This window comes from Crocodylus siamensis, chromosome 1 (genome assembly GCF_052110815.1).
Source record: "Crocodylus siamensis isolate JL-2025a chromosome 1, ASM5211081v1, whole genome shotgun sequence".
NCBI lineage: Eukaryota > Metazoa > Chordata > Crocodylia > Crocodylidae > Crocodylus > Crocodylus siamensis.
Genome location: NC_143395.1, coordinates 295,525,848 through 295,539,245, shown reverse-complemented (window position 1 = coordinate 295,539,245; position 13,398 = coordinate 295,525,848). Strand labels below are relative to the sequence as shown.

At 43.3% G+C, this 13,398-nt stretch overlaps 1 protein-coding gene across 1 annotated transcript in view; it reads left to right on the top strand.

Moving 5' to 3' along the window:
• CNGA3 (cyclic nucleotide gated channel subunit alpha 3) overlaps positions 1–8,528 on the top strand; it is a 45,037-nt gene extending 36,509 nt beyond the window's left edge. Inside the window, exon 10 of the mRNA XM_090046336.1 lies at positions 6,961–8,528. Coding sequence (XP_089902462.1) covers positions 6,961–8,369 — 1,409 coding nt within the window. The 3' untranslated portion in view covers positions 8,370–8,528. The remainder of the gene's footprint in view (positions 1–6,960) is intronic.
• Positions 8,529–13,398: the final 4,870 nt, after the last annotated feature.

Sequence of the window (13,398 nt, the reverse complement as noted above, 5' to 3'; positions counted from 1 at the left end):
GTTTGTTTCCGATCCTAGCCGCCCTGACCGTCAAGTAGCACCTCCTGATGTCTAATTTGAATTTACCCTCTGCCAGCTTGTGACCATTATTCCTAGTCACTCCTGGTAGTGCTCGGGTAAACAGGGACTTCCCCAGTGCCTGCTGGTCCCCCCTGACTGGTTTATAACAGGCCACTACATCCCCCCTCAGCCTTTTCTTGTGGAGGCTGAACAGGTTCAGGTCCTGGAGCCTCTCCTCGTAGGGCCTGCCCTGCTGCCCCCGATCATGTGGGTGGCCCTCCTCTGGACCCTCTCCATGTTGTCCACATCCCTCTTGAAGTGCAGTGCCCAGAACTGGACGCAGTACTCCAGTTGTGGCCTGACCAGCACCGCATAGAGGGGGAGGATCACCACCTTGGACCTGCTTGAGATGCATCTGTGGATGCATGACAAGGTCTGGTTGGCCTTCCTGACTGCAGCCCCACACTGCCAGCCCATATTCATTTTGGCATCAATGACAACTCCAGGATCCTTTTCTGCCTCTGCACTGACGAGAAGGGAGTTCCCCAGCCTGTAGGTATGGTGCTGGTTCTTCCTCCCCAGGTGCATCACCTTCAAAAAAGTTGGTGACTCATTTGACTGTGTAGGTGTCGACACCATAGTCCCCCACTTTCTTAATGAGAACAGGGTGAGAGACAGTGTCGGAGGCCTTCCGAAAGTCCAGGAAGACTATGTCCACTGCTACCCCTGTATCTAAGGATTTGGTGACCTGGTCGTAGAAGGCCACCAGGTTGGTCTGACAGGACCTGCGTCTAATGAACCCGTGTTGGTTGCCCCTAAGCATAATCTCCCCTGCTGGCCCCTCATGGACATGTGCCAGAATAATTCTCTCAGAAAGCTTACGCAGGATCGAGGTAAGACTAACTGGCCTATAGTTCCCTGGGTCCTCCCTCCTCCCTGGAGCACCACGAGTGCTTGTATAGCCTTGCCAGGGGTCCTGCAATGACCTCAGCTATTTCCCTCAGCACTCTGGGGTGGAGATTGTCTGGACCAGCTGATTTAAATACATCCAGTCCCTCCAGAAATTCCTGGACTAGATCCTCCCTGACACATGGCCCAGGTGTGCCTCCCCTGGAGCCTGAGGGGGGCCCTGTGGGGTGACATATCTGGTCCCGGCTCAGGAAAATGGAGGCAAAGAAGTCGTTAAATAGGTTAGCTTTGTTGTCTGGTGTGACGACCAAATTTCCTAGCATGTCTTGCAGGGACCCCACATTAGCCGGTACCTTCTTTTTGCCCCCCATGTATTTAAAAAAGAACTTCTTGTTGTCCTTGCTCCGAGAAGCTAGTCCCAGTTCCATCTCCGCCTTGGCCTTCCTGACTGGCCCCCTGCAGCCCTGAGCAACCGCAGTATAATCCTCCCTGGTGATGGCCCCTCCCTTCCATTGGGTGTGCGCCTCCCTTTTAGCTAGGAGACATTCCCAGATGCTTTTGGTGAGCCATGGGGGCTTTTGTGCCCTCCTGCTGCTTTTGATCCATGTTGGGATTATTTCCCTTTGGGCTTGGAGGATCGTCTCTTTAAGGAGCAACCACTCTTCTTGGACACCTGGCTCCCCTCCCCTCTGGGACCTCAGTTCTTCCCTGACTATTTTCCTTAGCTCATTGAAATCTACCCTCCTGAAATCTAGGGCTGCTGCCTTGCTGCAGGCCTTGGCCACCTTGCGCTGGATGGTGAATTCCAGCAGGCGATGATCCCTGTCACCCAGGTGGTCGAGCACCCACAGCCCCCTCACCAGGTCATTGCCAGTGGCCAGCACTAGGTCCAACAAGGCATCTCCCCTGGTGGGGCTGTGCACCTCCTGGGTTAGATGGAGGCCTTGCATTTTGGCTAGGAACCTACGTGAGGGGTCAGACCTGGCTGACTGCTCTTCCCAGCAGATGTCTGGGAAGTTCAGGTCACCCATGATGACCACGACCTTTGACCTAACTACGTCCATGAGCTGACTTAAGAATTCCTGATCTTGCTCTTCCCGTTGGTTGGGAGGTCTGTAGTAGACACCCACTGTTAAGTCTCTTTCCCCTCGACTGCCTTGTATTCTAACCCAGAGCACTTCTGTGTGCCCCTCCTCTGACTCTGTGCTACCTGATGAGGATGTGTATGCCTCCTTAATGTAGAGCACCACACCCCAGCCTTTCCTCCCTGTCCTGTCCCTCCTGTACAGCCTATAACCCTTGATATTCACCGTCCAGTCATGCATTGGGTCCCACCATGTTTCAGTGAACCCTGCTATGTCTGGGTTGGTGTCAGCTAGCAGGAGGGTAAGTTCCTCCTGCTTGTTCCCCACCCTATGAGTGTTTGTGTAGAGGCATTTGAGGCCTCCTGTGGATGTGTGCACTGGCCCCCTAATCACAGCATTGCCCTGGCCCCTGTTGCTTACCTCCTGGGTTAGATGGAGGTCCTGTAACTTGGCTAGGAACCTATGTGAGTGGTCAGACCTGGCTGACTGCTCTTCCCAGCAGATGTCTGGATAGTTTAGGTCACCCATGATGACCACATCCTTTGACTTAACTGCCTCCGCGAGAATTCCCAGTTTAGCTCTTCCCCCTGGTTGAGTGGCCTGTAGTAAACCCCCACTGTTAAGTCTTTCCCCTTGACCCCCTTGTATTTGGACCCAGAGCACTTCAGTCTGCCCCTCCTCTGACCCAGTGCTGTTTGTTGAGGATGTGAATTGTTCTTTGACATAGAGCACCACACCCCTACCTTTCCTCCCTGTTCTATCTCTCCTGTAGGCTTATGGACTTGATGTTTACCACCCAGTCATGTGTTGGGTCCCACCAAGTTTCAGTGGGCCCCACTACGTCTGGGTTTGTGTTAGCTATCAGGAGGGCAAGTTCCTCCTGCTTGTTCCCCATACTATGAGCATTAGTGTAGAGGCATGTAAGGCCTCCTGGAGGTGCACTTAAGGCCTCTTGGAGCCTGGAAGTGCTGAAATAGTCTTTTAGGTGGTGTGACTCAAAGACAGCCCTGTGATAGAGAGTCCCCTGATGCTGGGAATCCCACAACTCCCAGAGTCACTCCTCTATGTTTCCCATTTTAGTGCATTCTCCATGGTAAGGCTCCCCTGCAACCATAAATCCAGGAAGAAATGGACTCTCTCACTCCAAGACAGTATGCACTGCAGGGCTGCAATGGAGCTAGGGACCCTGGGAGTCCTCCTCTTCTGCTATTTTGTGGTGGGTGGCAGTGACATTGACAAGAGTCATCTCAATTTCATTCAGCAGCCACTAGGCATCTTCAATAGGGTGTTTTGTCTTGGAAGCCTCATTCTTCAGTGTTTCCAGAAGGAAATACTGTGGGATTCCAGTTTAGTGAAACAAAAATGGAATTTGTATTCATACCATTTCAGGATAAAAACTTTTCCAAAGAATAATGATTCCAGAGCTAAAATTCAGTTTTTCAAGCAATTCAAGACTGAAGCAATTTTTTTTAGGCTCATAGGACTATTAGATCCAATTAGGATATTGTCACATGCAGTGCCTCAGGAACTGCCACATAGAAAATGTGTTGTCTTACCAGTAGGCTTCTCTGCCTGCAGGGGCCAGGCAGTAGACACAGGGATGTGCATTCCTCTTCAAATTCCATAGTAAGCACCACTCAAGTTTTAATGATAGTGATTACATGCTGTTCCCCTTGAAACATTTTTTTAATCTAGGACTTTCAGAGGTGACAAACAGCACTGCAGCTGCACTGCTCAGAGCTCCTTTTAATATTGGAGTAGACTCGGCTTTTCAGATCCCTTTCTTTCCCGGTACACATGTGAATAAAGTTCCCAATATGCAGCTGCATTAATTTTACAGCCTGAGATAGGTGAAAGGCTCACAGGATTGCAGATTGCTTAAAATTCCTTGCTTAAAGTCTTTTGAAAGGAGAAATATCAGCATCTATAAATAACAATCACTACCAAATGTCTTGATCAAAGATGAAGCAAGAATGAAGAAACCCATAAAAGAAATGAAACATTACATAATCTTTTCAAATGTGTATTGGTATATTTGCAAAATACTGGCATTTCAAGAAGACAATCAAAATAAGATTATTTTCAAAAGTCATTTTACTGATTATGTCTAAACAATGACCTCTGGTTGGGTAGTTGGGTATTTGGAGGAAAAGGATGTAACAACTGTTTTTTAAAATGACTAGCTTTTACACAATCAATAGTCCCATTGTGGGGTATATCATTCAGGGCACATGGAAAGTAACAAAAATCTTATCTATTGGCTATTCTTCTGCTTATGATTATTATTATTAAAACTATCTTGTATTAGCCACGTACATATACCTATTAAATAAATGAGCTGTAGGGCCAAAATCAAATAGGAAGAGACACAATTCAAAACATGCATTATACTATTTTAACAGGAAGGTCTCTAGTGCAAGCTTTAACTCCTATGCTTATGGCTTTTTAGTTTTAGCAGCTGCTCTTTCATGCAAAATCAAGATGTATATTGGAAATGTTATTGAATACCTCAAAGGACCAATATGATTTTTTAATAGCGACGTGTCTCTGGAGAGAGGAGGAAAGTCTGTTTTGAACATTGTTTTTTCCTTTTTGAATCTGGGCCTCATTTCAACCTCTTTCATTCTTTAAAGAAAGCTCAGTTTTTTTCCAGGGTTTATTCCTGGTAGAAAATACTATGCTAGTCATTGCAGTAGTCTATTTGGCACTGGTTGTACAGAGGGCTACCAAAATAAGCCTAGCTAGATCTTAGATAGCATTTTACAGCAGTAGATCTCAAAACACTTTATATGAGAGACAGGGGCCATGTCTATACATGTGCTTTACTGCAGAGTAGACTAATTAACTTCAGAGTAAAGCGTCACTGTCTACATGTATGATGATATTAGGCTGCAGTAAAATAATTTATGCTGGCATAAGATGGTACAGTTGGGGACAGTACTATTTTACACCAGGGTAATTTACTGTGATTAATAAATGCATGTGTGGACACTGACCATGGGCATAAATTGCACACGGCCAGCCCAGCTAGCCAGGGTCCAAACTCCTGTTTGCTGCTTAGCCACATGGGTTCACACTTTCAGCACTCTCGTGCCCCATCCAGCCCTTCTGCCACTTGCCAACACCACCTGGAGCTTGAGGCTGAACCCCCATTTCCCCTGCCAGCCTAGGTCTTTTCTGTCCCGGCTCAAATTGTTGCTGTCCCAGGTACATGTGTAGATGCTGCACCTGAGAGTAGTTTACTCTATCTCAAACTGCTTTGGAGTGCATTGCTCCACATTAATTGCATGTGTAGATATACTCAGAGAGGAATGAAATAAATTGCACAAAGCAACCCAGTAGACTAGTGATGGGACCAGGAATAACACTCAGGTCTCCTGAGTCCTACTCCCATGCTCTAAGCTTTTGCCTCCCCCAAATAGGAGCCTTAGTTAGTTAATTTTCATTAATATTTTATTTAAAAGCTCATATAAAGCCATTTTCAATTTGATACTAATTGCCAACACAAAGTCCACCTTGTATAAACTTTAATGAAGTAAATGCAATCATTTCCATTATTTAAATCCCTTGTTCATTTTGGGTCAAAATTTTGCATGCTCAAAGTCTGCCCAGAAATCACCTTGCAGAATATTTTTTAGCAAAACCCCTTAGGCCGTTTTTAAACAAACAACCAAACAAACAAGTCAATTTTTTGAACAAGGCAACAGCAAACTAGTTGATATCCACAGCATCCCACCCATTTGATGACATCCCTGAATATTCTCCCTTCCCGGGCTAACTCCTGCTGCGACAATGTATATGAGACAGAAAGACTCTAAATGTCTTCCTGAAACATGAACAAAGAAAATCATCTCCCACCAAAAGAATATAACCACTGCTGGTTTAACATTAGTTGCAAGCAGAAAATACCATGGATAAGAAAAACAACACCTTTGTAACTCACCCCAACTTTTCTTGCATTCCATTATATGCTGTTTATTCTGAGAATTTAGTTTAAAATATTAAGGCTCTGAATCTCTAGACAGCATGCACCTATGGGTGCCTGTAGATGTGCAGGGAGGCTGCTCTTACATACTTTAATTAAAGTGCATTGTAGTGGACTCAATCAAGTCTGCTGGACTGTGCTACTGAGCGCACCTCCAATAGCCTCCACGTCTCACATATCAGCATCCCCATGCTTCAAAACACTGCTGTCATTGGCACTCCATGTGGAGGCAGTGGGCCAACCCCCTAGACTCTCTCTGGAGGACAAAGGCCTTGTATTGTAAGCTCTTTGTAGAAAGGCCTGTCTTTACCATATTGGTCTGATAATAAATCCGTCCAAATTTCATTTTAAAAGTTCAGTTGCAAGAAAAAAAACAGCTTTAGCCTCAAACTTTAAGTCAATAATTACAGATAAAGTCCTTAAACTGCTTTTGTTTTTAACATAATCCTGCAGGAGAATCAAATAATCAAAGCTTATCCCAAAGGTTTAGATGCATTAAAATTCTAAATTAAGAATGCACTGAAAAATATTCTGATTTGGTATTTTTATTGTATACATAAAAATACCTCAAGTAAAAAAGTCAGGGTCCTGATACCCAGTACCTGATTATAGATTGACCCTGTGTACAAGCTGAGTATATTTTTAGGGTTGTTTTGAGGGGAAGAAAAGTGAACTTATAATCAAAACAACATGGTATAATGCAATAGTTAGCACAGTAAGGCTGCAATCTTGCTTGAGGCCTGTATGATCTAATACTATTTATTAGAAACCTTGTAAAATACCTTTTATGAAACACAACAGGAGTTTATGGAAAATGCATTCAATCTCCACATGTTTTCACTATAAGTTTTAAAGGCAATATTGTTTTCAGTTTTGGCCAGCAAATAAGAGGTATTCAAATATAAATGGCATAGTGTTGCTGATTATTGACTTGTGGCCCATCCTCTTATTTTAACAGGCTATTTTTTTTAATCTTTTAAGGCTTCCTTGAACAAGGCCTACTAGTTCGGGATGAAAAGAAGTTGAGAGAACGGTATACCTCAACAGTACAGTTCAAACTTGATACGCTCTCGCTTGTACCAACAGACCTGGCCTATTTCAAATTTGGTTTGAATTACCCTGAACTGAGGTTTAACCGCCTGCTGAGGTTTTCCAGGCTATTTGAGTTTTTTGACCGCACGGAAACCAGGACAAACTACCCAAATATATTTCGGATTGGAAATCTTGTCTTATACATTCTCATAATCATCCACTGGAATGCCTGTATATATTTTGCGATATCAAAGATGATTGGGTTTGGAACTGACTCCTGGGTCTACCCCAACGTATCCCATCCAGAGTATGGCCGTCTATCCAGAAAGTACATTTACAGTTTGTATTGGTCAACACTGACACTGACAACCATTGGAGAGACCCCACCTCCAGTGAAGGATGAAGAATTTTTGTTTGTGGTCATTGACTTCTTGGTGGGTGTGCTCATCTTTGCTACAATTGTTGGTAATGTAGGATCTATGATTTCCAATATGAATGCTTCCAGGGCAGAGTTCCAGGCCAAAATTGATTCCATAAAACAGTATATGCATTTTCGCAAAGTGAGCAAGGATTTAGAGGCCAGAGTGATTAAGTGGTTTGATTACCTCTGGACCAACAAGAAGACAGTGGATGAGAAGGAGGTTCTTAAAAGCCTGCCTGACAAGCTGAAGGCTGAAATTGCCATCAATGTCCATTTGGACACACTCAAGAAAGTGCGTATATTCCAAGACTGCGAAGCTGGTCTTCTGGTTGAGCTAGTGCTGAAGCTGAGACCCACAGTCTTTAGTCCTGGAGACTATATTTGCAAAAAGGGAGATATTGGGAGAGAAATGTACATCATTAAAGAAGGGAAGTTGGCTGTAGTGGCAGATGATGGTGTAACACAGTTTGTGGTCTTAAGTGATGGTAGCTACTTTGGAGAAATTAGCATCCTAAATATCAAAGGTAGCAAATCTGGTAACAGGAGGACAGCCAACATCAGGAGCATTGGCTATTCAGATCTGTTTTGTTTGTCTAAAGATGATCTGATGGAAGCCCTCACTGAATATCCTGATGCCAAAAAGGCATTAGAAGAAAAAGGACGACAAATTCTGATGAAGGACAATTTAATAGATGAGGAAGCAGCAAAAGCAGGAGCTGACCCTAAAGACTTGGAAGAAAAGGTGGAAAGACTTGAAACTGCTCTAGATAATCTACAGACGAGGTTTGCTAGGCTCCTGGCAGAATATAACTCGAGCCAACAGAGAGTCAAGCAGAGACTCAATAAAGTAGAGAGCACTGTGAAGAAATATGGAACTAGTCCTTTATGTGATGCAGAAGGGGAAGACACAAAGTCAGAGGAGGAGCAAAATAAATAATAGTTTGTATTTCTTCTGTTAATATAGAATATTGCAACATGTAAAAGCCATAAACATATATAACTGTGTGTGTGTGCATGTGAGAACACACACAATTATTTTTATATGAATTCCGAAGTATTTTTTTTTTTTTTTTTTTTAGAGTTTTTAACTAAAGTTATATTTTAATGTAAATAGAAAGTTGTTACCTTTCCATTGTTTTTTAGAAGGTGGCTTTGGATTGTCACTTGGGTATACTTTTGTACTTCTCACAGGTTTCTTACAAGTCATACTTAGACTGTCTTGACTGTGCTGTCTGCAGGTCTTGAAACATTTAATTTTTTTCCTCTCTTCCCATGCAGTTTCTGTAAAGCGGGAATTACATGTAAAATCATAGTGGACATGATCAAAAGAGGAGAAAGTCTTGTATTGGTACCTAACTTTCCTGTTTGCACATCCTATAACATATGATAAGAACTTACTATATACATGTAATGAGTCCAGACTACCCAAAATCTATATCTTTCACAGCAACACACTCTGTCCATGTTAAGGAACTTGGCTAACAACAAAAAAGTAGAAGGCAGAGTAGATTTGCACCTTACAGACTAAGTAAAGGAGAGAGAGCGAGTGCGAGAGAGAGAACGCACAAGCTTTTGTGAGCTTTCACAGTATCCAGCTTGCGAACCCTAATATAGACATTATTGACAATATTTATACACACACACACACGTATATACAGACAGACACTTTGGTTAGTCTATAAGGTGCAAATCCACCCTGCATTTTACTTAACCTGGCAGAGTTAACTACATTTCTAATAATGGGAAAGACCTACCTGGTATATACAGCCTGTTACATTGTATATGAAATGCTCACATACTTAGATAGTACAGACAGACGATTTCCTACTACACTGGACATTGGTAAGTCCTGATAACACAGCCATAGGTGTTTGATGGGTTCTCAGCTCAGCCCTGCAGCTGCTTCACTGTTTGGCTGTGTTTGTGAGGCTGCATTAATTCTTTCCAGTCCCTTCCATGCTGAAAATATCCCTACTTAAAAAGAAGCTGGGAAGGCCACCACTGGTTGAGGGAATCCCAGCAATATGACTCCATTAAAACTGAGCAGAGACACCCAAGGGCCTCCATGCATGGGCCCCTAACTTGCTAGTCAACCTTTGGGATCACTGCTAGTTCTGATGGTAGACATATTTTTGTTTATTTTGCCTGGGGCCATCCCAATTAAATCATTTGGGACATGTTCTGGAAGGGGGTCCTCACAGGCTTTATCTTCTCTCAGATCCTCACCTGCAGGGACTTCTGGAGTGCAAAGTGATACTGGGCCCTGCTAGGAGGTCTTTCCTGATATTCATCCTAATTTTTCATTGGTATGATTTCAGTTTATTGTTACTACTCATTACTCGCATGTGCCAGCCCACACAATTCCTCTTTTAGCACCTTCAAATATTCAGAGATTATTATTGTGTCCCTGCTTATGCTTTCCTTAGACAAAACCAAGAAAAGAATAGTATTAACTTGTCAACAACCCCTTTAGGTCTCAAATAGTCTTACTAGCTCTCAAAACATGCTGTAGATGGTCAGTAGTTTTCTGGCAATAGCTAGCCTTGAATCCAATACAACACCCCAGATGCAATCATCACTAGCATCACATTCAGGGCAAAAACATACTGAGTATTTTTACTGCCACATCACACTGTGACCTCTTGTCTAGAATCTTATGCCATAATCTCATTTGCCTACTCTGAGAACTTATTACCACTTTTTGGGTGTTTGTCTTTTGTATTGGGTATGGTTTTTATATTCTCCAGGTAACAGGCCAAGCCTGGTTACTGAGAGTAGAGCTAGGTAGTAGAGTTAAAGCTGCAGAGCCACAGATAATGGCAACTAATTAGCAAGTATCCTTTTTTTTGTCTGATAAAAAAATCCCCAATTTTGGAATTTAAGAAAGTAACCCAAAAGCCACATTTTTATTTTATCAAAATGAAACACCACTATCTCTATATAGCTATATCTATAGCTATATAGAGATAGTGGTGTTATATATATCTGTATCTATATTACAGATATAGCTATAGATATAGTGGTGTGCTACATATATATATATATATGAGAGAGAGAGAGAGAGAGAGAGAGATATTGATATCTACAAAGATATATATGTATATATATGAATATATCTCTCTATCTATAGATTTTATATATATATACACATATATACACACACACACACATACATACCCATATATATTAGTGGTGTTTCATTTTGATCATGGAAAAGTTTGGATTTTGGGTTACTTTTTTAATCTGAAAATTGGGGATTTTTTTGTAATCGGAGAAAACCAGGTTTCCTGCTAATTAGGTAATGGCCTGCTGCAGCACCCTCTGCTCGAAAGGAGGGAGAGCCAGGAGCTATATAAGCCCATATCCATGGCAGAGGGAAGTCTGATCTGGGCAGAGCAAGAGGAAGGAGCTTGCTGGGAGCAGTGTAGGGAACTGGAGACTGACATTGTCTGTGCTAGCTGAAGGAACTCCCTGTACTGAATGGGGAAGCAATATAGGAGACTGGGAACTGTGAGTAGGCCCAGGAGGGCTCAAGCTGGGAGAAACCAGAAGAACTAAATAGAAAGCTGGGGAGAGCTTATAGAAAGGCAGCCCTGCTGCACTTGTTTGTATATGTTTTTGGCTTCATGTTTGCTGTTTAGGCTGTAAGGTATTGGAGTGGCTGAAGGGGAGGAGAGGAGGCCATGTGACCTGAGATTCAGCTGTCAGAGCCTAAAAGGCTGTGCAGGATGATGATCATTCTGGTTCTTTGGAGATGGCTTCCTAGAGCAATAGCAACAGCCAAGAGGAGCACAGGGTGGTACCTGGAGTGAGACCAGAGTGATAGGGATGAGATTAGAGTTGTACAAGAAGGTGCCACTCCTGCTGCTAACTCTGGATCCTGTTGCATACTCATCCCAGGATGTGTTGGTTGTCCTTTCCTATGCAAACTCCCTCTTATTTTCTGCCAACATTCCTGCTGTCTCTGGTTTCCTTGTATTAGTCTTCAGTCCTCACAGATATTGACATCCCCTCTACATAGAGGGTGGTATCCTAGTCTCCTTGAAGTCTATGGAAAAGCTCCTTCCACAACAGTCAACCTGTAATCTCATCAAGTCATCTGTTGTGTTGTCTACATGGTTAATGTGGTAGCCATTCACCTCTCAGCTCTTGATCCCATTGGTTAGAGAGAGAAACTATTCCGATTCTAACTTTTTGTCTCAAATCTATTTCATTCCAAATAAAATCAAATAAGGCCATAGGATGCTTGTTTGTAGTGTCTATTTCTATCAATGTGTTTGGGGGGAAAGAGGGCTAGAAATATAAAGATCGCTGTTAAGAGAAAGGAAACTTGCTTTTGCAAATAGACTCCTTAATTGATTAACATTACACCTCTGTATTTCAGCCACAGAAACTGGAAATATGCTGGTTCGTTCTTACTCTGGCTCTTCTTTAATGCTTCATCTTGTGCTATTCTCTGTGTTGCTATATTTATTTATTTAAATAGCTGTTGCATAAACTTACTTTCAAGTTCAATCATGTATTCTTGCACTGTTACCATCCCATTTACATTTTATCTCTAGGGTATGTACACATAAAAACTTGTCTCTAATGCATGCACTATAACATTTATTTTTCTTCAGGTTGAAACACGTGTGGACACTGGAATCATTACCCTTTCTTTCTCCCAAGAAGTTTTATGGGATCACAGGAGAAACCTCCTACACACATTACCTCTTATGAATGTGTTCAGAATCACTGTCCTGAAGCTGGCCAACTGCCCATGGACCTGAATCTTTGTTAAGTTTATACACTGCGAATCCCAAATCAGCTTTCTTAGCTGGAGATGTTAGAACAGTCATGTCAAAGATATGGCCTGCAGACTGGATCCAGCCTGTGGAGTCCCTTCTTCTAACCCTCAGGTCTGCCCCTAGGTCTGTAGTGACCCACATGTCAGCAGCACATATACAGAGACTTGTGCTGTACATGGTACTTGCTCTGGCCAGTCTGAGACTGTGTTGCATATGTCCCACTGATTTGGGAGGTGGGCAGACCCAGAACAGAAGTGGGTGGGGGTGATGCATGCAGTGTGGATCCCAAGCCAGTTGGGGCAGGTGCTGTGGTTGCTGGATCCATCGCGAGAGAGGGAGCAGGAGTGTCCATGGGCCTATCGACTGGCTCTGTGCCTGCAGGGCCAGATGAATCCGTGTTTAGAGAACCTGACTGTCACATGAAAACGGCAGTTAATTGCCAACTGACAGACTTGGCACCCTTCCTAATTTAGCATAGATGAACAAGCAAATACCCATAGTGGGTGGCATCCACAGGGTACGATTTACATATCACAGTGCATTGTAGTATAAAAGTACTTGTGCTAGTGCTAAAAGAGGGGGCAAGCAAGACTGAGCATAACACCACTTTGATGTGGGTATATGGCCATCTCTTCTGGCATCCAAGTTGGCCATTTAATATTAGCTCAGGTATGTCTATTCTGCAGAGCCTAAAAGGATACAGAGCACATGCACGGCATAACCCCATGGCCTACCTTTGACTGAGCATCCTACTCTGAGTGCATTACATAAGCAATTCTGATCTTCATAACAGTAGACCAGATGGCCGAGTGGTCTTGTCTATCCCATAGAGCACTTGGCTGGGAAGTGCAAGATGTAGGTTCAAACACTGTCTGCATGAAGGGAGGGCGCCTAAAACCCAGGTCTCCTGCACTCTCAGCTTGTACCCTAACCACAGGCCTATTGAGCTAACAGATGGGTAGGTGATTCTCTCTGTCAGCTATTAGCCATGACTTTTGGTGACTAGTATTTCAGGGACGTATACATGCGCCTACCTTGCTGGAATGGGAACACAGAGTCAGAGTGGCCAGAGCAGATCCTTCTGGCTATGCTCAGAGTGACCCACAGAGTTATGCAGGGGAATAAGACTTAAAAATACCTGTGGAAATGGCTCAAAGTTAGGTGTGTAAGCACTAC